This window comes from Panthera onca, chromosome E3 (assembly GCF_046562875.1).
Source record: "Panthera onca isolate mPanOnc1 chromosome E3, mPanOnc1 haplotype 2, whole genome shotgun sequence".
In the NCBI taxonomy this organism is placed as follows: Eukaryota; Metazoa; Chordata; class Mammalia; order Carnivora; family Felidae; genus Panthera; species Panthera onca.
In genome coordinates, this window is record NC_138354.1 from 5,678,298 (window position 1) to 5,704,697 (window position 26,400).

At 40.9% G+C, this 26,400-nt stretch overlaps 1 protein-coding gene across 2 annotated transcripts in view; it reads right to left on the minus strand.

Annotated features, from left to right (window-relative positions):
• BAIAP2L1 (BAR/IMD domain containing adaptor protein 2 like 1) overlaps positions 1-26,400 on the minus strand; it is a 92,915-nt gene that overhangs the window by 37,242 nt on the left and 29,273 nt on the right. For both annotated transcript variants that reach the window (XM_078440406.2, XM_078440405.2), the window contains exon 3: positions 25,139-25,225. In XM_078440406.2, coding sequence (XP_078296532.1) covers positions 25,139-25,225 — 87 coding nt within the window. The remainder of the gene's footprint in view (positions 1-25,138; positions 25,226-26,400) is intronic.

Sequence of the window (26,400 nt, forward strand, 5' to 3'; positions counted from 1 at the left end):
ATGACATCACTAATCATTTTAAATATAAGTGGTTTAAATGTACCAATTAAAAGAGAGACTGACAGAGTAGACTTCTTCATGTACACGTGCCCACTAAGAGAAAGCTGAAATACATGGGGAAGAACTGACAGAGCTGTGAGGAGAAACAGATGAATCCACTATAATAATCACTGTGGACTTCAATACTCTCAGTAACTGACAGCAGGATGATTGAAGTGAACAGCATCATCAATCAACTGAATCTAAATGACAGAGTAAACTTCACCCGGCAACAGCAGAATACACATTCTTTTTAAGCTCACACAAAACATTCACCAGGACAGACCACATTCTGCACCATAAAACATACCTCAACAAATTTAAAAGAATGGAAGTCATACAAAAAAATGCCCCCAGACCACGGTGGGATTAAACTAGAAACAAGTAACAGAAATCTAGCTGAAAAAAAATCCCAAAATACTTGGAAATGAAACACCATACTTCTCAATAACACAGGGGTCAAAGAAGAAAACAAGAGAACTTTTTAAATATTTGAACAAAATGAAAACACAACATATCAAAATTTGTGCAATGCAAGCAAAAGCAGTACTTCAAGGGAAATTTATAGCACTCAATGCATGTATTAGAAAAGAAGATATAAAGTCAATACTCGAAGCTTCCAACTTAAGAAGCCAGAGAAAGAAGAACAATTTAAACTAAGGCAAGCGGAAGAAAAGAACCAATAAAAATTAAAGCATAAATGAGAATAGGATAACTATAATAAAGAAAAGTCAATGAAACCAAAAGCTAGCTCTTTAAAATGCTCCTGATAAACGTCTAGCTAGGCTAAACCAGGGAAAAAGAGAGAAGACACAAATTATAGGAATAACTTGCTTTATTGTGCTTCACAGATATTGCATTTTTTATAAACTGGAAGGTTTGTAACAACCCCACATCAAGTATGTCTATTGGCACCATCTCCCAGTAGCATTTGCTCACTTTGTCACTGTCACATTTTGGCAATTCTCACAATATTTCAAACTTTCTCATTGCTGAATTTGTTACTATGATCTGTGATCAATGATCTTTGATACTACTATTAGAATAGTTTTGGGGTGCTTTTAATCTCACTCATTTAAGATGGCAGACTTAATAAATGTTATGTTCTTGCTGCTTCACTGACCAACAGCTCCCCTTCCTCACTTCCTCTCCTCTGGCCTCCCTATTCCCTGAGATACAACAATATTTATATTAGGTTAATTAATAACCCTATAATGGCCTTTAAGTGTTCAAGTGAAAAAAAGATTCATACACCTCTCACTTTATTTTTTTATTTGAAAGAGTGTATGTGTGAGTGAAGGGGAGGGGCGGGGGGGGGGGGGGAGAGAGGGCTGGAGGCAGGGAGAATCTTAAAGGCAGGATGAGCGTGGAGCACAACGCAGGGCTCGATCCCATGACTCTGGGATCATGACCTGAGCCAAAATCAAGAGTTGGATGCTCAACTGAGCCACCAAAGTGCCCCACACCTATCACTTTAAATCAAAAGCTAGAAGTGACTGGGATTCGTGCTTAAGAGTCTCTCTGTCTCTGCCCCTCCCCCCACTCTCTTTCTAAAAACAAAAACAAAAAACCCAAAATTAAAAAAAAAACACTCCACAGCTATCAGAATGACTAAAATCCAGAAAACTGACAACGCCAAATGTCGAGAATGTGCAAAAATGGTATAGTTTGGCAGTTTCTTACAAAGGCAAACAGTCGTACTATTCAATCCAGTAATTGTGCTCCTAGGTGTTCACCCAAATGACTTAAAATCTTTTGTCCACAGAAAAACCTGTACATGAATGTTAATAGCAGCCTTTTCATACTGCCAAAACTTGGAAGCAACCAAGATGAATGGATAGACTGTCGTGGTACATGTACACAACTGAGTATATTACTCAGGGACAAAAAAGAAAGAAACTATTAAGCCACAAAGAGACATGGAGAGCAAGCTTAAATGCATATTGCTTAGTGAAAGAAGCCAGTCTGAAAAGGCTACATACTACAAAATTCCAACTAAATGACATTCTGGAAAGGGCAAAACTATGGAGACAATAAAAAGATCAGTGGTCGCCAAGGAGGGTGGGGGAGTGGATACTGTAATGGTAGACGTATGTCATTAAACATTTGTCAAAACTCATGTTAACACAAAAAGTGAACCTTGTGGCACCTGGATGGCTGAGTCAGTTGAGTGTCCGACTTCGGCTCAGGTCATGAGCTCACGGTTCATGAGTTTGAGCCCAGTGTTAGGCTCTGTGCTGACAGCTTTGAGCCTGGAGCCTGCTTTGGATTCTGTGTCTCCCTCTATCTCCGCCCCTCCCCCACTCATGTGTTTTGTCTCTCTCTCTCTCTCTCTCTCTCTCAAAAACAAACAAAAAAAAAGTGAACCTTAATGTAAACTATAGACTTTAGTTGATAGCAATGTATCTATACTGGTTCATCACTGAGTGGGAGAGAGAGGAGTATGTGGGAAGTCTGGGTAAGATCTGCTCAATTTTCTGTAAACCTAAAACTTCTTTAAAAAAACAAATTTATTAAAAACAAAATAACACAAAACAACAGCCGTCTGGAACGAGCAGTGATTAGGAAGCACTGCCCTGTTCCGAGGAAAACACATGCAGAGTCTGAATGCTTCTAGAAGTTACTCATGGACAAGAACTTGCATTCTGATTCTCAGTTACCTGTGTGATACCAGTGCCTGCCCAGCACATAACAGTCCTTAAAAGTCTAGTCAATAAGTAAGTGTACTGAACAAATGAATTAGAGGGTAATTGCAGTGAGAAAGAACATAAAGTAGTATAGTAGGGCAGAGAAAGGAAAATCTGGCAGAAGTTTGACCCATCATATGGTGGTATCTGTAGTATTTTATTTTATTCCTATACACGTAGGTATCACAGAAAGTCCTACAGGAAGAATGCTTTCTGTTAAACCTGAATGCCTGATCCCTAACTTGCCTTATCTCTCTCTCTCTCTCTCTCTTTTTTTAATCTACTCAACAACTGGATCTAGATGGAGAGGCTTCTATTGTGGCAGTACAGACGCTGGCTGCATCTGGAGTGTGAGCACCCAGCATCCATCTGTAGGATCCTAAGCCCTGGAAGAACAAGCTCTCTCAGCCAGGGCTGGCACCCACACAGACCAGTTTCCATCTGCAGAGCCTCCAGGAGCAAATTCCTGGCATCTTTTGTTTCCTATCACCAAGGTTTAGTAACCCTGAGGTTTGGTCTCAGAGAATCCTGAGCCATAAACAACATACTAAAAAAAGAAAGAAAAAAAAAAACAAAAACAAAAACCAAAACCAAGGGACATTTTTGTTTACAAAATTTTCATTCTGCCAAACAAAAAGCTATAATACCAGACTATGTGGGTTCGATTCTGGACACTTGGCAATCCAGGCTGCGAGGATTAAGTGTGCTAACAAGGGAAAGGTTCCAAGAGCAAGACGCACACTAAACACCCAATGCTAGACTCCCTTCTAGCTTCTGATTTCTGGTAAAAAGTGGGAAGGGAAGGGAAAGATAATACAGAAAGGAGGAAGTTGGTATAAACCACTTATTTTGGATGTTTGGCAATAAAAGAAGAAGGTACCTAGAGAAAGGAACGATGAATTTTTTTCTTTTTTAAGAAAGGGAATGACAAAAAGTGTGAAGGAAGAATAAATGAAAACCAATAAACTCCATATATGAATTAATTCTTAACTTATATATAAAAATGCTTTAAAAGGAAAATATTAGTTATCTTTGCATAGAGACTTAAATCTCCATGGGAATTATCATTAGAAAACATCCTGGATATTTAAACTCAAGTCTTTTCAGTGAAGCAGAGAACAAATGCACGCCCAATATCAGAAACCAAGTCTTTCATCACCTAAGGTAATACCTAGTAGAGATATCTTCTCTGAAAATTAAACCAAATATTATGTAAATGTAGGGGAAGATTCGGGAATTAGGTGCCAGTTCTGTCATTAGGACTGATAAACTGATTCAGGAAGCAAATTAGTTTATTTCCTACTTCATTTTTGATCAGCAATTACACTAATTTAGTCCACCTGCTGTACACAAGCACTGTCAAGTCAAAGCACAGGATTTACAATGAAGGAAAAATATTCCCTGAGGTGTATTTTAATGTACTACTCTTATTTTAGCTAAAAGGATGACATTAGGGAACCTGGGTGGCTCAGTTGGTTAAGCATCTGACTTCGGCTCAGGTCATGATCGCACAGTTTGTGAGCTCGAGCCCTGCTTCTCTCCCCTCCTCACCTCTCTGCCCCTCTTGGGAGTCTCTCTCTCTCTCTGCCCTCGCTCACTTGTGCCCTCTCTCTCTCAAAAAAAAAAAAAAAAAAAGGACATTAATTTATTCAAGCTTATCAATTATATATCACCCAGGAATAATTTATCAATTTTGCATCCATATACAGATTACAAGCAATTGTTTTCTTTACATGTCAATGTAAAAAAACAGCATCAAAAGATTAAAAGTTTTCTACAAGCTATTAGTAAGTTAACATTAATTATTCATCTTCATTTTTTCATTGATTAGTAGATTAAGGCTAAAATACAACCATTTTGATACTAACAAAAATGAAATCAGGTGTATTATCAATAATGAATGAAACTGAAAACTAGTTATTCCTTATGGTGTCACTAATTAATTATAGGATTTTCAAGGCTAAAAAATGCTACATCTTAAGTTTTAAAAGTTCTTTAAAACTTTGAAACAGGACCCCAACACATGAAGACAAGGACAATATGTAGGTAAAGAAGGCACTAAGGGGCTATTTCAGTTCAGTATTACTGAGTAAAACCATCTTAAAAATTTTAAGTGAAGAATTTTTGGTGCACCTGGGTGGCTCAGTCCGTTAATCGTCTGACTCTTGATCTCGGCTCAGGTCATTATCTCACGATTCATGAGTTTGAGCTCGCATCGGGCTCTGTGCTGGCAGTGTGGATGGAGCCTGTTTGGATTCTCTCTCTCCCTCTCTCTCTGCCCCTCCCCTGATCGCATGCTCTCTCTCTCTCTCTCAAAATAAATAAATACACTTCAAAAAATTTAAGTGAAGAAGAAGGATTTTCATTGTTTTAAGCAACCAATTGTAATTGAACAAGTTTAAAAACAGTATAAGAAAGGCTACTGCTCCCAACTTTCAGATGGAAAGCGATTTATTCTTTTGATCTAAAACCACACACCCCAAGATGTTAGACATTGGGTAGTCTTAATATGATGAGAATTTAAGGGAGTTTACACAAAATACAGACTCCCTTTATTAGACTGCTTACTCCACAAGAACTGAAACACAGAGAAGAGAGTAACTCTGCTTTTGCAGTTCTGATGTTGTTCTCACCTTCTCTACCTGAGAGGACAAGATGGCACACCAGCACACACTGTAAGATCCTCAAAGGTAACGGCAGCTCACACGTATTGACTGAGTTCTTCCCTTGTGTCCAGAGTTGTGCTCACTGCTGTACAGAGGTGACCTTTTCTAGTTAGTCCTCACAACCCAGAAGGGAGTACTGCTGTTACCCACACTGTTCAGAGGAGGAAACCACGGCTGTAAGAGGTTCAAGGGTTTTCCCACATTTACACAAGAACTAAAAGGTGGGAGAGCTGGAATGTGAACTCACGTCTGATCTTAAGCCTGTGCTCTCAACTACTCTGCATCCTCTCTCAGATATGCAATGAGAAACCATGTAGAAGACGAGTCACATTTTCTCTACTTGGTACCCAAGGACAGGATGATGCCCAGTGTGTGTCAATTACAGGGAAAGGAATATCTACTCAACATCAGCCAGAACACTTTAATTATTAGTGTTGTCTGAAAATGGAACAGGCTACCTCTGGGGGGCTGGGCAGCATCACTTGGGTAAGGCCTGGCCTGGTTGCTTAAAGCCATTTCAGTTCATAGTGTTTGGGTCATGCAGGAAGTAAAACCAAAGTGGTGGGGCTGACTCCCCAAGGCACCCCATGAAAATCAGCTACCCCCAACTACCAAGATCCAAACACACGTGCGTACGTATACACACACGACCTACCTCCCAAACGGAGTGGTCAGTGGTATCTGCTCCATGCACCTGAACTTTGGAAACAAACTAAAAAATGTTTTAGGAAGGGACCTAGGGAGGCATACAAACAGGATTATCCATTACATATATCATCCGTAAGGTGGACATGTAAATAAAGAGCCCCTCACAGGACCTGGTGAGAATCAAAGGAGAAGACAGAAACGAAGCACCTGGCATGCCGTGATCCTCAGTAATTGTTGGTTTCCTACTGAGGGAAGCCACAGGGCATGGAGTGTTAAGCATCAATGTGGTTGGGCAAGCAAAACAGGGCCCGACTTGTTCACAGGGATATAGAACTACACGTTCACACAGTGAACTCCAGACTCACGTTTCCAGTTGCCGCCTTGACATTTCCACTTGCCTACTAGGCATCCCAAACCCAACACATCTAAAAGCAAACCCTGACCACCACCACCCCCGCCCCCGCCTCACCATACCCCCTTGTCCACACTTGTCATCCGGTGCACAGCAAACCCCACTCTACCTTCAATCCCAGTCCAAGCCACCATTCTTTCTCACCTGGGCTGGCACAACAGCCTCCCAACCGGTCTCCCTGTTTCCACCCTCCTACACTCTATTCTTTGCACAGAAGCCAGTAAGAAGCTTTTAAAATGTTAAGTCAAACCAAGTCATACCTGAGCTCAAAACATGCAGCGGATCCCCACCCCCACCACAGATTAAAAGGCAACATTCTTATGAACACCCACCCCTATGTGACCCGGCCCCACCCTCGCACCTGCTGTACCTGTAGCCTCATCCCTTCCCACTCTCCCATCCTTCACTGAGTCTCAACCAGACTGGCTTCCACACTGTGACCAAGTTCACAAGGCCTCAGGAATTTTGTACTTGCTGGACTCCACTGGAATGGTCTCTCCAGACATCTGCCTGTGGCGCTCCCTCCTAACTGCATGTCCCTGACCACTCTCCCTAAAATGGCCCCTTTCCATCCTTTTCCTCCATCACTCGGCGCCTCGCCTTGTTACTATCTGGCATATTAGGCATGTTCGTTTACCACCCACTAGAAAGTAAGTTCCCAGAGAGCAGGGACTTCTATGTATTCTCCCCAGTGACTGCAGCAAAGCTACCAGATAGTAAATGCTCATTTATACTGTGATTTAAACGAGGAAAGAAAAACTACTATAATCCCTCGATTACTGAATATTTGGTTTTATGTGCTTTCTTTAAAAAAAATTTTTTTTAATGTTTTTATTTATTTTTGAGACAGAGAGAGACAGAGTATGAGCAGGGGAGGGGCAGAGAGAGAGGAAGACACAGAATCTGAAGCAGGCTCCAGGCTCTGAGCTGTCATCACAGAGCCCGACGTGGGGCTCGAATTCATGGACTGTGAGATCATGACCTGAGCTGAAGTCGGACGCTTAACCAACTGAGCCACCCAGGAGCCCCTGTGCTTTCTTTTTTTAATGTGCTTTTCAACATACCATGCAATGACTCCCCTCCTTCCCCCCGCTGGTTAAGGGGCAATTTTTCACAACAGAAAAGAAACAAACCCTGTACTCATCCTTATATGGCAATTCTCCCCCTCAGAGTCCCTACACATGGCTCTGCCTTGGTACCAACAGAAGAAAATGTAAAGTGAAATGTAGGCAGCCATCAAAAACAATGAATAAACCGATTACTTATTAACACAAAGAAACAGAAGTGGAGTGCTAAATTTAAAAAAGCAGCGAACAAAGTAGTTTATATAGCCGCAGATTTAATTATGTACAAACATTTTAAAATAATAAAGGTAGAAAATGTGTTTATTAGGTTCATTTTTCAGTAGGTATTACATTTTTTAAAAACTTGAAGTATATTTAAATGCTCATTATGAAATGAAAGTATAATTCTAAACGTCTTAGAGGACTCATAAGTTATTTAAAATATTAACATGAAATGGGAAGTTGGGCAGGACTGAGAAAATAAAAGTGAGGTAAGATTAAAATACTTAATCACACACCCGCACACACATGGGAAAGAGACCTTAGTATGTCACAAATTCTGTTAGAAAAATGGAAGCTGCTGACTATCAGCCATGGCTCTGAGTTATAAATACCTGAGTCATCTATATATCAGCTTCACTTCACTCAAGAGTCACAGGGGGGAGACTTATTCTGGACTCTTAAGAGTCCAATTCTGAGTTGTAAAGGGCTTGCCATTCAATTTGCTCTTTAGTCATCTTGCAGTTTTTATTTTATCTTTGAACCCATGCTCCTGAACTATTAGTCAGCATTTAATAACTCAAAATCCTTTAGCCTTACTAATTTTTAATTTCAATTTGAAATGACACAAACACAATCTGTAGGCCAGCACTCAAAATAACAAGGCTGCAACTTCAACTTGTACCCATTACACCCATAATCCTATTAGTCCTAAATTCCAGGCAAATTGAAATATATCCCTCCCCCAATTGTTCCCCCAACCAGAAACCACCACCCTTTCTACCTCCAATGCTGACCATCATGATATTCAGCATTCCCCGACACTCAGCTTCCCTCCACTTACCCCACTCGGGTGTAATCATCTCTTCCCATGAAATCCTATAGCCTTTATATGTCTTACTCTCGCACTCACTCCTGTATTAAAGGTACGTATGTATATATTTTCTTAATGTCCCTCACTATGTTGTAGATATCTTGAAGGTAGGGCCAAGTTTATGAATGCTGTAAATGATAGCCATGGTTTCAAGAGAGCCTAGAGAAACCTGATTCACATTAGACTGAAAGAAGCCCAGTACCCTTATGAGATACTCATTTGGTTGACCAACAAACATTTCTAAGCTCATCCTAGAGTATATCTACTTCTCACATACTTGCCTCACCAGCCTTCCCCTCCAGCTGACTCTGCTAAAGGACGGGTTAGGACACCTCCCCCACCTCAGAGTCCTTCTAGACACATTGTTGTGAGCACATCTTCACAGCTACTTTGCAGGTTTTATAGGACATGTCCCAAGGCCATTTCCTGTACTGAATCAAATTCTGGTTTCCTGTTTCTTCTTTCCACTGGGTTTAAGGAACAATGAACAGGGGATCCAAATCCTTCTGTCACGTGCCCAGTCTTCCAGATTTCAAAGACTACTTTCATAATTTGTTCCCTATGTAGAAATCCAACTTCCGTGGGGTCCTCCTTAAGGAATACAAAATCACAAATTCAGACCTAAGTACAGGGTTTTAAAAGCTGTGCTGCACCTGAGAGGTCCTAAGGCTGATGCTCCCTGAGTCTGGGGGAAGCACTCCACTCTCCATGCAATCAACACACCCCCAGCTCTACTCCTAATTAGTTGTGTGAAGGTTGACAAGTTACTTAAACTAAGCTTCTGTTTACTTGTCCATATAAAATGGGAAGAACATCCCCAACTCAGAGGACTGTTGGGAGAACCGCATGAGCCTCCTGATTTCTGAACTCTTGTTAGCGCCAGCAAAATTCATTTACTGTGCTATTCATACTGAGTCGGGGCCAAATAAAACTCTTCACAAGTTACTGCAACGTTAGGAGGTAGCATGTGTGAGACATGCTGCACAGCACAGAGCAAACTGTCTAAAATATTTCTGACCAACTGGGGTCCTAATTCAGATTTTCAGATTTCTGCTGAAAAGTTGGGAATAAAGTCGTACATGATTAGATGGTCATGATAGTGCTGCTGGGCTGCCTGCACTTTCTATGGGACTGGGAAACGTGTGCAACTAGCCTCCTGAATTAATACGTCTAGTATGTTGTTTATAGCAGGGATTTACTAGGATGCCCTGTGCTGGGAACTTCTCAGATCAGCATACTTACCTTTTTTGATTTTGGGGGATACAATACACATAACACAAATTTATCAGTGGCAATGTTTAGAATATTTACAATGTTGTACAACCATCACCACTATCCAGCTGAAAAACATTTGACCCCTCAAAAAGGAGACCCTGCCCTCATCAGCAGTCATTCCTCATCCATCTCTCCCCCAGTCCCTAGCAACCACCCATCTGCCTTCTCTTATGGATTCGCTGACTGGAAATTTCATATAAATGAAACCATGCACTCATATGTGGCCTTATCTGGATTCTTTCACTTAGCATGTTTTCAGGGTTCACCCATGTTGTAGCACATATCAGTATTTCATTCCTTTTAATGACTAAGTGATATCCCATTATAAAGACATACTACATTTTGTTTATCCATTCCTAGGTGCTGGACATTTGGGCTGTTTCCACCTTTGGGCTATTGTGAAAAGCACTGCTAAGATTTCATGTGGGCATGTAAAGAGCTAAGGAATGGAACTGCTGGCTCACACCATAACTCTGTTAAAATTCTGAGGCAGGTTCTTTTCCAACACTGGTGCTTCCTTTTACATTCCCATCAGCAATGTACAGAGGTTGCGATTTCTCTACAGCTCTACCAACACTTGTTATTGTCAAAGTTTTTTTTAATGTTTATTTGGGGGGGGGGAGGGGCAGAGATAGAGGGAGACATAGAATCCAAAGCAGGCTCCAGGCTCTGAGCTGTCAGCACAGAGCCCGACGCAGGGCTCGAACTCACAGACCACGAGATCATGACCTGAGCTGAAGTCAGACGCTTAACTGCTTAACTGACTGAGCCACCCAGGCACCCCTGTCTTTTAAATTATAGCTAGTCTGTTGGTTATGAAGTGCTCATTGTGGTTATGACCTGCATTTCCCTAATAGCTAATGATATCCAGTAACTTTTCATGTGCTTGTTCGCATCCTTACTTTTAATAATTTTGTTAAGTCATTTGGAACGCAAAAGAGTACCTAAGGAAGTACATTTACTCCCAAGTGGCTGAAGATCAAAAACTGTCAGAACCCCACTTGTACTAACAAGGAGTCTACCCAATCACCCACCATGGCTGTTGTTTTCCACCACGGCATCACAGTGTGCTTGGAAAGTCAAGTCCAGCTCATATCATGATTCGAACTACACCTATCGTTGGCATATCCCTCGCCCTTTTACTTACCTATCCTCCTTCCTCAGCCTGTCATAGAGGCCACACCCTTTTGCTGTTGCTAGAGCCACTTTTTCTTGGCATGCTTCAAAGTCCCTTCCCTTCCTATATTTGTACATTAGAACTTAGTGAGTTTGTTTCTGACACATAACTTTGGGCCTAGCACGGTGTCATGAACATAGTAAGATAGCTCTTCCAGCATTTTTAAGAGAATGTGAATAGGCCCTATCAACAATGATGGTGGTGGTGAAGCAAAGCCCTCTGGGTCTCCTGAGCCACTGCCCCTCACTGTGACCTGTGCAGTTGCTATGGCCCCTGACCAGCTCTCCTCTGGCTATAGCTGAGAGTGTAAGAATGAGGACTCCCACACTCTCTCCATCCTGAGTTGATGGCACACACAATATCCTTTAAGGAGAAGACCAATTTGACTAATTGTGAAAATTTGGTTTAAACAAGATAATTTTCTCTTCACATACTTCAAAAATGTAACAGATCGGGCAAATATAATAAAGTTATGAAAAATAGGCAATGATGTTTCAGATGTATATTCAGGATGTGCCCACCATGCAATCAGAAAGCACTAAATGTTCAACTGACTAATCTTGGTTTGATGATTCAGCTTTTACATCTCCAGTTTTTACTAATTATAGTGCTTCGTTTGCACACATAGTTATATCAAAGCTAAGAAAAAGAATGCTTTTCTTACAACAATTTCTATAAGCTAGTACAATTTACAATACAGAACCTCCTCTTAAAGTTTAGGAATTTATACATATGCCAATATTCCTCTGATATGGGGACTTAAATGGCAGGTGCAGGGGCACCTGGGTGGCTCAGTCAGTTAAGCGTCCAACTTCGCCTCAGGTCATGATCTCGCAGTTCAGGAGTTTGAGCTCCTCGTCAGGCTCTGTGCTGACAGCTCAGAGCCTGGAGCCTGCTTCAGATTCTGTGTCTCCCTCCCTCTGCCCCTCCTTTGCTTGTGCTCTAAGAATAAATAAACATTAAAAAAAACTTAAAAAAAGTTAAATGGCAGGCGCATATGTAGACTTTATAAATTATTCATTTATAAATTATAAGCCTATCTTTCTCTACAGTTACTATAGCTTAGATCTTTCTTGCTCCCAAAGGGACAAGGACGTGTTGAGTGAATGTTTTCTACTTGAAAATTGAATGGACAAGAGTCACTTGCAAAGTCCAAAGGCATTTGTTACATGTACAATTCCAGGACAATCTTTTTTCAAATCCCAAACTGAAAATAAACAATAAAAATTAATAAAGGTCATATTATAAATACTTGTAAGCACAAAACAGAAAATCTTCATAATATCCGATGAAGAAAACACAAAATGCAGGGTCGCCTGGGTGGCTCAGGTGGTTAAGTGTTCGACTCTTAGTTTCATGTCCAGTCATCTCCTCACAGATGGTGGGTTCGAGTCCCACATCGGGCTCTGCACTGATGGTGCAGAGCCTGCTTGGGATTCTCTTTCTCTCCCTCTCTGTCTGCCCCTCCCCCACTCACACTGCCTCTCTCTCAAAATAAATAAACTTAAAAAAAAAATACAAAATGCAGACGCATGAATCAGTTCAATCAGTTTCAGACTATGTGATGGTTCACTATTTAACACAACCTTTTATCTGCCAAACTATAACGAGCAGGATAACCTCGAGTGCCTTAAGATACAGCAAGTCAGAAAAAACACATCTTTGGGACACCTGGGTGGCTCAGTCGATTAAGCATCCGATTTCATTCAGCTCAGATCATGATCTCAAGGTCAGTGAGTTCGAGCCCCATGTCAGGTTCCATGCTGACAGAGCCTGGAGCCTGCCTCTGATTCTGTCTCTCTCTCTCTCTCTCTGCTCCTCCCCCACTCATACTCTCTTCTCTCTCAAAAATAAACATTAAAAAATTTTTTTAAAAAAGATATTTCAGATACTTTTTTTTATTTTTAAGACCTAAGACTGATTTTGAGTGCCAATACAAAATTATAATATTTTAAAAAATTGCATGACCTAAAAAAAAATAAATTGTATGACCTATAAGCATTCTATCAATAACAAAAGAACACCTGTGATTTTGTAGGTTCCTTAGTGATGAGGAGATAAAATCTTCTGTTTTGTACCCAATTTAAGAAACTGGGCCAAACAAATTAACAAATGATTCAAAACATAATAGTTGACTAAACAAGAACAAGATACAGCCTAGATTTATGTAATGGTGAGCTATAAGGACCTCAAAGCAAAATTGTAAACTCTCCAAAGAAAGTCTCCTGTTATTTCTTGAGAAATAAATGAGAACAAACTTTATTTTTCCATGCTTTAAAAATGAAATGACTGATTCATACTTTCTTTTAAATATTTTGCTAAAACACTTTCTTCTGACCATTTCTGTTTTCCTTTTCTACTTTTTCAGTATTTTCTACGTTTTTAAAAATAAACATTGTTTGATTTAGGGACAAAACTGGAAGTTTTATACATATTTCAATTTCCTCTCTTAAATGAGTACTGTTCTGGGTTGAAGTGTGTACCTAAGATAAAGGTTTATGTGTGCACTACAAGTACTACAAACACACATTCTGACAATGAATTCTTCAAGTGACTTATTATTTAACAATTAAACACAATGGATTAAAATATATTTACCTGCCAATCATGACTACAGAGCTCTTCAGCTCTTTTATTCGTTCCTCCCAACAAGGCAAAGCGGTTGTGCTCTTGAGCACATACTACTGTGGCTATTAATGTATGTTAAACCCAAGCACTTAGCAGGTGGTAGGGAACTGCCTTTCAAGAAAAAAGGGTATCAAATTGCTCACACAGTCACTCAGTCTTCACACGTAAACAACTGTGTGATATTAAAGTTCTTCCACCTTCAGGGTAAGGTTCCTGGGAGGGGCCAGGTTGTAAATAGTTTAGGCCTCTTGTGGGCCAAACTTCTCTGTTGCAACCACTCAACTCTGCCATAGTAGCCTGAAAGTAGCCACAGACAATACATGAACAAGAGGGCCTGGCCAGGTTCCAATAAAATTATATTTACAAATAGGTGCTGGCTAGCCCTCTGGCTCTGGTTTGCTCACCCCTGCAGTTAAGGTACAACTAATAAAAGGTGATACTTTAGCAAAATGAATTTGAAAGAGACTTGAAAATATATGCTAATTCTTATTGTTACCTTCAAGTGGTTTAGAGCATTTATCATAAAAATGACTAAAATTTGGTATTTCCCTTGAATGATTAATATTTTACTTCTGGGGCACCTGGGTGGCTCAGTGGGTTAAGCAACTGATTTCAGCTCAGTTCATGATCTCCCTGTTCGTGGGTTCAAGGCTTGCTTTGGGCTCCCTGCTGACGGGTCAGAGCCTGGAGCCTGCTTTTGATTCAGTGTCTCCCTCACGCTCTCTGCCTCTCCCCCACTCATACTCTGTCTCTCTAAAAAATAAAACATTAAAAAAATTTTTAAAAAATATTTTACTTTCAATTACAGTTGAAAAAAAAAACAATGACACATTTTCTGAGTATTCTCTACAAGAGGAGAAGAGACTATATTCATAAAGAGCCTTTCATTTTCAAGAGAAATGAGCAGGATAGGACTTTTTCAGGAGAAGGATGTGTATCCAGCAAATTTATAGAAAATTAAAAATTGCCATTATTTCTCAAGTTTCAGATAGCTACAATAACTTACAAACTTTGGAAATTTACATTAAAATATTTTCCATAAAATCTGATTCCCTTTGCCCTGCAAAACTTACACTATACCTTTGTTCATATGGATTTTTTTTTAATGCTTATTTTTGAAGAGAGAAAGCAAGAGCACACACTAGCTTGGAGGGGCAGAGAGACAGGGAGACACAGAATTTGAAGCAGGCTCCAGGCTCTGAGCTGTCAGCACAGAACCTGACACGGGTTCAAACCCATGAACTGTGAGATCGTGACCTGAACCGAAGCCGGATGCCCAACTGACTGAGCCACCAGGCGCCCCTGTTCATATGGATTAAACAGAAAATGAAAGGGCATTTCTAGTGCTTTGCAAATTCTAAATATTTTACAAGAATTTTATCAAATGTCAGGGCACCTGGGTGGCTCAGCCGCTTAAGAGTCTGACTCTTGTTTTCGGCTCAGGTCATCATCTCACAGTTTCATGAGTTTGAGTCCGTGTTGGGCTCTGTGCTGTCTATGGAGACTGCGTGGAATTCTCCCTCTCTCTTTGCCCCTTCCACATTCACACCCTATCTCTCTCAAACAAATTTTTAAAAAGAGTTTTATCAAATGGTAAGTCATATTACATCAGTTATTTTTATTTTCTAAGAAGCAAACTATATTTTTTGAATACCTTTTAATCAGAGAAGTTCCACCATTGCTAGGCATTTCTCCTTTTCATTTTCAGTGACTTTCAGTGACAACAAAACTTTTACATCCTCCATAGGTGTTACCCCAACATAAGAACAGTAAGATAATAATAAAACCCTATTAGAGAGAATCCTTCATGAATGAGAATCCAGAGGCACAATAATAGCAGCAGTAGAACCAGACCTTCAAGAACTCAAAATAATGGAATTACTGCATAGATAATAAAAGAAATCAAAACATAAAAACAAAACCCAAATTAAAAGTTAGTTTCCAGGGTGCCTGAGTGGCTCAGTCAGTTAAGCATACAGCTCTTGATTTCAGCTCAGGTCATGATCTCATGATTGTTAAGGCCCGCAATGACCTCGAGGAGTCTGCTTGGGATTCTCTCTCTCTCTCTCTCTCTCTCTCTCTCTGCTCCCCCCTTGCTTGCACGTGTGTGAACGTGCATGCTCTCTCTCTCTCTCAAATAAACTTAAAAACAATTAATTTGCAAAATCAATAAAAAGACAACCCAATTAAAAATGGGCAAAGGATCTGAATAGATACATTTCCCAAGAAGATATGCAATAGCCAATAAGAATGTGAAAAGATGCTCAACATTGTAAATCACTAGGGAAATGTAAATCAAAACCCAAGTGAGATATTACTTCACACTCACTAGGATGGCTATCATCAAAAAGACAGTAAGTGTTGACAGGGATGTAGAGAAATCAGAACTCTCACACACTGCTTATGGGAATGTAAAATGGTGCATTAATTTTGAAAAGCAGCTTGGCACCTCTTCAAGAAAAGTTAAATTTAGAGTTATCATAATATGAGCCAGGAATTACACTAAGTGTACACCAATGAGAAAGAAAAAGATAATACATACACACAAAATTTGTACACAAATGTTCATAGTAGCATTATTTCTAATAGTTTAAGGTAGAAACAACCCAACTGTCCATCAACTGATAAATGGATAAACAAAACATTGTATATCTATATAATATCATCCCATCCATAAATAGAAAGTACTCATACATGCTATAATGTGAATGAATCTTGAAATTATACTAAGTGAAAGAAAGTAGTCTCAAAAGATGACATATGGTAGGATTCCATTTATATGAAACTGTTCGATATAACCAAATCTGTAGAGATAAAATATATTAACCATTTCCTATGGCTGGAGTTGAGGGTAAATGGAAAGTTGACTGCTAATGGTACAGGATTTCTTTTTGGGGTGATGAAAATATTCTAAAGTTAACTATGGTGGTAATTTAAAACTTTGTAACTATACTAAAATCCACTGAACTGTGCACACTATAAATGGATGGACTGTATTCTATGTTAATTATATCTCAATAAAGCAGTTATAAAAAATATGACAAAAGTTAATTTGCAGATTTCAAAAAAAACGAAATAGAACTTAATACTGATGAAAAATAGTCACTGAAAGTGAAAACTCAATGGAACCAATTAGAAAATAAAAAGTTTAAAGCCATTTAAAAGAGCAAAACACACCATAAATATCTAATAATGCATATATAAAAATGTGTGCAAGACTTCTACAATTAAAAACAAAAAACAGTGACAGAAATTAAAGAAGCCCGAAGTAAATTTTTAAAAACTGCCATATTCGTGGATTAGAAATTCAGTATTGCTAAGATGTCAATCCTTCCTAAATCTATCTACAGAGTCAATCTGTAGTCCAAATTCTAGGAGATTGTTTTTTCGTGGAACTTGACAAGCTGATTCTAAAATATATGTAAATGCAAAAATCCAACAACAGCCAAGATGCCCTTGAGTAAGAGCGTCGATTTGTTCTATCTGAGGTCTACTTCTAGCTATCAGGATGCATTCTAAAGTCACAGAGATGAAGACAGTGTGGCATTCGGGCAGCAAAGTGCAGGAGATGTGTTGCCTCCTTGTTTCCCTGGTGAGAAACCCATGTGACATGTTACAAAAATGGATAATTTAAAGTGGAAGTGCAGCAAAGAAATGAAAAACAGTAACAACAAAGTAAACGGAGTTCGAGAAGTAACTGCCTATGGGCATGTGGACACCGTGGCCCTTGGAGAGACCCTGGACGTGCAGCCACAAGAACTGGGTGAAGCCTGAACTTACAACATAACCGAGCAAAGTGATTGTGACGAAAAATAAAATGAAGAGGTTTCAGAGAAAGCAATGACAGCAGAAAACTGCACGTTAAAAGAACTCTAGAGGGTATCTGGTCACATTGAAGTCACAAAGGATAAAATATTGGAAGTTGATACAGGGTTAGGAAGGAGCAGGACAATCCATAAAAGCTTAGAGAAGATGTCTACTCTGTATCTTGAGTTACAGGGGAAGGAGACAAGTGCCATTGAGACCACCCAAGTTTTTTACAATAGAAATGCTTCCATTGTCAGTGTTTCTAATACTTTAAATTAATGTGTACAACATAAATACTAGTTTAACTCTTTTTTCCACTTCCCTATACATTTGTAACTGAGAATAAGAGAATTTTGAGGATTTTTGACAATTTTGTTTTCTTTTTTTTCCCTTTTTTTTAGAGAGAGAGTGAGAGACCACGTGCACAAGCAAAGGAGAGGGGCAGAGGGAGAGAGAGAACTTAAACAGGAACCTTGTTCAGCATGAAGCCCAACACAGGGCTTGATCCCAACAACCCTGGAATCATGACCTGAGCTAAAATCAAGAGTCAGACACTCAACTGAGTCACTCAGGTGCTCCTTGACAAACGTTTTTCAAGGTCATGGCACAATCATATTTTCCCTGCTGATGATTAAGATGGCTTTCAATAGTTTTAACTTGCATGGTCATTTTTGTGGTCCTGCACTGCTGTGCAAAATGGGGACACCTGTATGTAAAACTAATGAATTAAATGTATCAGTTCAGAAATTAGAAAAAGAATAACAGGGGTGCCTGGGTGGCTCAGTCGGTTGGGCATCCGACTTCAGCTCAGGCCACGATCTCACGGTCCATGAGTTTGAGCCCCGCGTCAGGCTCTGTGCTGGCAGCTCGGAGCCTGGAGCCTGCTTCAGATTCTATGTCTCCCTCTCTCTCTGCCCTTGCTCTGCTCATACTCTGTCTCTGTCTCTCAAAAAGTGAATAAATGTTAAAAAATATATATGTATTAAAAAAAAAGAAAAGAAAAAGAATAACAGAGTCATCCTAAAGACAGCATAAAGAAGAAAAGAAAAAGCAGAAATTCATAAAATAGGAAACAAAGATACAATGGAGAGAACTGAAAAACTGGTTCATGAATAATCAGGAATAATCAAGGAAATGCATATTCTTGCAAACTTACATTACCTATTCTACAGGATAATGTCAATGAAAAAAAACCTATACTCTTCTTGAGTTCTCAAATATGTGTGAATATATGAAGTGGCAACAGAGAAGCATCTTTCTGGTCTTTGAAACTACAGAATCTAGGAGGTACATTATCTCATTTCATCTTCCGACAACTCAAGAGATGTTGCCATCATCCCCTGTAGGCATGCCAACCTGCTCATAGTCACGAAGTGTTGCCCAAAGTAATATGAATTGATAGCAGCAAGGTAACAATATAAACTTTACTGAGCATCTCTTAGGTGTTGGGTAATAAGCTACCTGCCAGGGTCTCAAGGGAAGATACAATCTGGCCTGGCTTCCACATCCTAGGTAACTGGATCTTTCCTGTGTTTCGGCTGGGGTGGGAGGAAGCTCTATGACCCACGAAGCACCGATGCCACCTACCATGCACCCTAGGGATCACCAACTCTACAACCCCTGTTCTGTCTTGCCTGGCTGCAGAGCACATAGCTAGGGACACAGGACCCAATGTGGCTGCCCATGGAGGTTCTCTCTCACCTCCACGCAGAAATGACCACCAAGTTTACCCTTTAGGGCCTATCAGTCACATCAAGGAAACACTGGGTTACTGGGTTTTCAAGCAGGAAAAACTCATCCATGAGGCTCCTGAGGATGAGATGAGGCAATGTAAGAATAAGAAGCAAGTGGCACACAGCAGGCACTTAACTGAGATCTGAGTTTCTATACAAAGCACAGCAGTACAAGCGCAAGTCAGGCAACACTTGTGAGAAGAGCCATATATAATATATTGTATAACACCTATCGCGCGCGCGCGCGCGCACACACACACACACACACACACACACACACACACACACACACAGTTAACTGCTCTGTAATTTCCATCCTTCCTAATCCCATAATGTAATACCTGGCATTTATGGTCAGCACCCCAGTGAAACCACCATTTCCGAGGGGGCCGGTGGTCTCTGCAGATTGAAAAGGTCCCCATCATGGGGTTCCCATTTCCTTTCTTTTCAGTGGCCCCTTCTTGGCTGGCTCTTTCCAGTCCCCTCTGCCTTAGTAAGGCACAGTGTAAGCAGAACAGAGGTGAAGAACTCAGATTCTAAAGTTGGACCATCTGTTATCCACTGTGATCTAGGGCACACCTTTCACTTCTAGGTCTTACCTAAAAGTGGAAGTGCCTACACCCAACTCATAGGACTGTGTAGAGAATGAGATGAAATAACACCCGTCAGGGGCTGCACCCTGTGTCTGGCAAGCCAGTCCTTGATGTTCGCTGTGAGGCATGCTATAGAAGAGCATACTCACAGGAAGAAAAGACTAGAAAAGAGTATAGTGGTGACAAAGCGGGTGTATTAGAGTGGTAAAATTACAGGTGATTTTTTTTTCCTCTAGTCACCCAGTTTTCAAAAATAAAGTGTGAGGTCATGCAGACAATTGAACAGAGAGAAAAGGAAGGAGAGAGAAGCAGAGGCAGAGAAAATGCATCAAAGAGTTCATGATTACAAGACACTGTAAAGGCTGAAAAGAAAAAGGGCAGAAAAACAGAAACTACCCCCATATCCTTAACCTTCCTCTGTGCTTGGAGTCCCACTTCCCAAATAGGAATAGAAGGCTGTGGGAAGGAAGACTGTGGTTTTCAGGAGAAAAAGCAAGTATCCAGGAAAAACAACAATCATAAAGTTTGAAGCATATACATGATAGTGAAACATCCCACGTGGGAGAAAGACATTACCCGAACCAGAGACACTCACAGAATGCAGAAGCACTACGCAGTCTGAGGCACAGAGAAAGTGAGGACATTTGTGTAAGTCTTTTCCTTTCACTGAAAGTTGTTGAAACAAGACCTTTGATACCAGAACTGCCAGACATGGTGGTATCATCAGGTGTCCCCCCCTGACAGCTCTGTCCTCTCCCCCTCAGAGGTATTCCTTAGCTAATGGTGCTGGGGAAAGCTCTCTGGCTGCAGAGTCATGGGACATGAGAGGGTGTGTGTGCTGGGGCTCCCAGGGAAAGATTTCCTCCTTTGTAAAGGGCACAGCTTAGAAGAAATTCTTCTTCCTGCTTTTGGATACAACGGGAGGAAGGAGGATGTGATGTGTAAGACTAGCGATGGCAGCCATCTTGGTACCATGAGGAGTTGAACTTGAGGGTAAGTAGAAAGAAAAGAAACCTGAGTTCTCAGTAATGATTGCTTAAACAGGAACCTGCTACTCCTGGCCTTTTTATGTGGGATAATAAACATCCTTAATGTTTAAACCACTATTAACTGGTTATTTGGTACTTTTAGGCAAAAGCATCTTAAAATTATTCATATAGCATTTGGTGAGCTGATGTGCTCAGAGGGATATCTAAATGAAAAAACCCATAGACAGAAATCAGGAATGGCAATGCTACAGCTTGGTCTTAATAGGTGCCAATCCAAATGATAAAAAGTTAAAAAGCTAATCAACTTTCTCCTCCAGGTTTTAGCTCCTTTTTTTCCCCCCTAAAGTGAGACAAGAGACTGAAATGCTCAGTTCTGCCACTCTAACTAATACTCATAACGCATTTGGCCAAGTTTTCCAAGTAGACTCCTCACAGCAAATTTCTATGAATTAGGTAAATATTTTACTGAAAGGATATTTTCTTCACCCACCTCCCAAAGTACAAAAACATCAGAATAGAACAGAAATTTCACGTAAAAAAATTATGTGTATACACACACACACACACACACACACACACACAAAATGAGAAAGACTGTATATTCTATAGCAACATTAATAAATATTTTAATTCAGGAACACTCAGGTGGCTCAGTCAGTTAAGCTTCCAACTTCAGCTCAGGTCATGATCTTGTGGTGAGTTCAAGTCCCACATTGGGCTCTCTGCTGTCAGCACAGAGCCTGCTTTGGATCCTGTTTCCCTCTCTCTCTGTCCCTCCCCAGCTCATACGCACACACACGTGGGTGCACACTCTCTCAAAAATAAACATTAAAAAATATTTTTTAACTCAACATTAAACTGAAACCTACTCTTGCAATCTAAGTTTTAGAAATGGTAAGAATTCAAAGCACCTGGGTGGCTGTCAGTTGAGCATCTGACTCTTGATTCTGGCTCAGGTCATGATCCCGGGGTTGTGGGATCAAACCCCGTGTCAAGCGTCATGCTGAGCACAAAGCCTGCTTAAGATTCTCTCTCTCACACTCCTTCTGCCCCTCTCCTCCACTCAAAAAAAATTTTTTTAGGGGCACCTGGGTGGCTCACTCGGTTAAGCGTCCGACTTCGGCTCAGGTCATGATCTCAGTTTGTGGGTTAGAGCCCCGCGTCGGGCTCTGTGCTGACAGCTAGGAGCCTGAAGCCTGCTTCTGATTCTGTGTCTCCCTCTTTCTCTCTCTGCCCCTCCCCTGCTCATGCTCTGTCTCTGTCTCTCAAAAATAAATAAATGTAAAAAAAAAACCTTTTTAAAATTTTTAAATGTTAAAAAAAATAAACAGTAATAATTTTTCAGCATCCCATTCATTTCTTTCCCAAGCAAAATTTTTAAACTGAAAATTTTATTTTTTTTAATGTTTATTTATTTATTTATTTATTTATTTTTTTTTTTCAACGTTTTTTATTTATTTTTGGGACAGAGAGAGACAGAGCATGAACGGGGGAGGGGCAGAGAGAGAGGGAGACACAGAATCGGAAACAGGCTCCGGGCTCCGAGCCATCAGCCCAGAGCCTGACGCGGGGCTCGAACTCACGGACCGCGAGATCGTGACCTGGCTGAAGTCGGACGCTTAACCGACTGCGCCACCCAGGCGCCCCATATTTATTTATTTATTTTTGAGAGAGAGCACATGTGCATGTGAGTGGAGGAGGGGCAGAGGCAGAGGGAGAGGGAGAGGGAGAGGGAGAGGGAGAGGGAGAGGGAGAGGGAGAGGGAGCGGGAGCGGGAGCGGGAGAGAGGGAGGGAGGGAGGGAGAGAGGGAGAGAGGGAGGGAGGGAGGGAGGGAGAGAGGGAGGGAGGGAGGGAGGGAGGGAGGGAGGATCTGAAGCAGGCTCTGTGCTGACAGCAGCGAGTCCCATGTGGGGCTTGAACTCACAAACCATGAGATGCTGAGACCTGAGCTGAATTCGATGCTCAACCGACTGAGCCACCCAGGTACCCCTATTTATTTACTTATTTTTAAATGTTTATTTCTTTTTGACAGCGAGTGAACAGGGGAGGGGCAGAGAGAGAGGGAGACCGAGGATCCCGAAGTGGGCTTTGCACTGACAGCAGAGAGCCCAACGTGGAGCTTGAACTCACGAGCCATGAGATCATGACCTGCGCTGAAGTCGGATGCTTAACTGACTGAGCTACCCAGGTGTCCCTAAATTGAAAGATTTTAAACTATAGGATTTGGAGGTGGAGGGAGAGGGAAGATCAGGGGAAAGGGGGAAAGGAATGAAAATTCTGAAATGATTCATGATCTTCACATATGAAACACCCCTTCAGTTTTATCAGATGGAATTTATAAATGTTTTGTAATAAAGTTATGAATACCAACACTAAAAGTCAGCAATAAGACAATAAAGCCTTCTTGAAAAATGAGGAAAATATAATCCACTTTTGGTCTCTTTTTCCTGTGAACTGTTCATTACTCTTTCAGAGAATTTAAACACATATAGGGCAATATTTTAGTCTAAACTTTAACAAAATGAAAAACTAAGCAAATCACAGGAAGTCAGTATTAGGCCTCCAAAAGCAACTCTTGCTAGGGTAGTACTTTATCATGAAATTGCTGTAGATGAGCAGAAAATTACTAACTATATGAGATGGTGAATATAAGCAAAAAGACAACTTGAGACAAAAATAAAACACAGAAGTTATTTCCATTCCTTCTGAATCAAATACATATCCACATGAAAGAAAATTTCACCACTGCAACATATTTTCCTTATTGAAACTGAAGAAGGTTTCAGCCTGTGTTTGCAACAACACGGTTGCTGTGGAAATAGCTGATTCAACATTATGAACTCGCAGCTGAATAAAGTAAGGTGTGGAACAGAAATCTTATTTAAACAGTGGCAAGAACCATAAAACATTAAAAAGGCAAACTGAATGACGGTGAATCAGCACCATATGGTTTAATGTAAGGGTCACACATTTTCCCTTTGGGCCTGACACAAATAGGATGTGTCTTTTTAATTTAGTCCTATTTTTGGAACCCTCTAATCATCACCATCATCCCTCAAATGTCCTAAGTTTTACTATCTGCTTCTGACTGCACGACGCACCGTGTATTTTATGAAACTGACTCTGTTGAAGACAGAGTTTCTGTAGTTCCTACCTCACCAGAACACACACAAGTTATGCCACCAACAAAGCACACGTCAGGGCTTTGAAAATTTTCTGCCTGTACCTGATTCTATTAAATACAGCAGCACGGACTTCATCATCACACGACATCACTTCAGGCTTAGGTTTCAAGACCCTTTACAAACTCTTCAAGAACGGAAGTTGTGAGAGAATGTTACTGGGCGCCCAGATCCACTTCATACCCTGTAACCCAGCCCGCACCCCCAGCACTGTTATCACACCTGGAATTTGTTCTTCCGCTTTTATGGGTCAGGTAAGAGTTCTCCAAGCCATCTTGAAAACCCTTAAGACACTTTATATAGAAATGATGTGAATTATTTTAACCCTAAAATATATGTTCTACATGCAGCCCCCGCCTCTGCCTCCCCTTTCTACAGAAACACACTTTTAAATACACACACTTTACCAATATTTTCCTCTGCTTTTCTGAACCTTTCAAATCATAACAAGCATTTTGAAGCCAGAAATCTTATCCTTTGTAAAATAAAAAGAATCAACAAATTTTAAAAATAATGGTTATGTGTGGGGCTATTAAGAAAAGGAAAAACAGCGACTGTTCCACCCTTAGGAGAGGACGCAGTGAACGGACTCTGTAAACAGAAACCCAGATTCCCTCTGCAGTTGGCACTGCTGAGGGTGTGGCTGCCCTCCGAGTGTGCACAGGAGATCAATTCATACCAGCAAAACCGGAAAAATCACAACTGAGAGCAACTGTGGAAGCAGCGAGAGCCAAGAGCAGGACGTAAAGGAGTCTGCTTTCTGCTAGGTGAGTCACAGGAAACTTTCCTGCCAGAGTCGGGAGGCCCGCCGTGCCCATCTCCTTCAGTTAAGAATGTAGGTCAAAACTCCCTGGGTTTCATGCTCCAGGGATCCGAGGGGAAGGGCTAGGGCCCAAGTTTAGAGGCAGAAGCCCAGTTCCTAGGGAGCAGGGAGGTCAGCCACTGGCCTTGGCCTGCCTTCTAACTAAGCCTCCACTTTCAGCAGACTACAGGGAACTCCATCATTCCAGAAGTGAACAACACACGGGTGTACTGGGCTAGCCCTTCTTACTATTCTGGATTTGGGCCACCTTGTGTATTCTCACGAGGGCTCACAGGATGAACCAGCTCAACTTGTGTTTGTATATAATGACGGTCAGCTCACCCAGCTCTGTTGACACAGGGGACCCGGTGGCAATCTCACCAATCTTGGCCACTCCATCGTAGTAGGCTTTTCCCGCAAGGATCATAGCTAGACAGGGAAGGTGACACACAAAATCATCACTTACACAAGGAAAAGAGGAAGTGCACGGAGGTTTGCTTCCAAATATCCCTCAGTCCCTTCTGGGTGCAGAAAGGTTTGGGCTGTGCCAAGGGTGGCTCTCGGAGGGCAGGGCTTGTGCCTGATAGCTGTGACGTCCCTCCAGTGCACTTTCGGAGGCCCCCGCCCAATGGAAAGCTCCACAGGATCCTCACCTTGGACCAGCCCTGGCATAGCTGAATCCAGAAAAGGCCCTGCCTTCTGATGCCAGTTCCAGAGGGGATATGTTTCCAACATCAAATTAGGGCTGGAAACATATCCGCTCCAGCAAGAGAGCTTTTCTCAGCTGGTTATTCTACAGCTACACAGGTCTGCAACATTATTAGTTGAAAGAACTTGCATGGGGTGGCCCAGGAACCTGGCCTTTCAATGGCACTTTTACTTTTCTATTGAAAAACTTATTCTGAGCCACAAACAAAAAAATAATTGTTGTTAGGGGGGAAAGGTATGAAATTTAAAATACATTATTTTAATCACTCCAAAAACACAACAGAATTCTCTGAAAAATAACTGAATGTTCTATCAACTCCCCACTACCTTTTTGGCAGAAACAAGGAAAACTTCTATTGCTATATCAATTGGATTCTATTTCTCTTAAAAATAGTATTTCTCTTTTCAAATTGATTCTGAAGACTAAATTATAAGGTGTAGAAATCTGTTTTTGATTTTTATTTTTCCTTCCTTTCTTTTTCTTTAGGAAAGGGAGTCAGGGGCAAGACAGACCTGGGTCTGCATTCTGCCTTTACTTCTAATGACACGACCTCCTTGGGCAAGGTCACTATCCTTTCTGAAACAAAGGAGGGTCATCTATAAAATGCCCTAAGAGCACAAGCATGGAAGCTGCTAATATGATTTCCTTCCTTCACTTTCCAACAAGCTAGGTTTGGTAAGACTGATAGTGTACAACAAGCAAGCTTTTTAACAACACCTAGACTATTTAGTGTGGTTTTGAAGAAAATAATTTATTTTGCTTTACTCAAAGACTAACTCTGAAGAATACAAAATTTTAGAACTAAAAGAGCCCTTAGGAATCTCTAAGATTCCTTTCCTTTTTACTGTGAAGAAAACCAGAGGCCATACCAAGTGCTTTGCCCCAATTTATAATG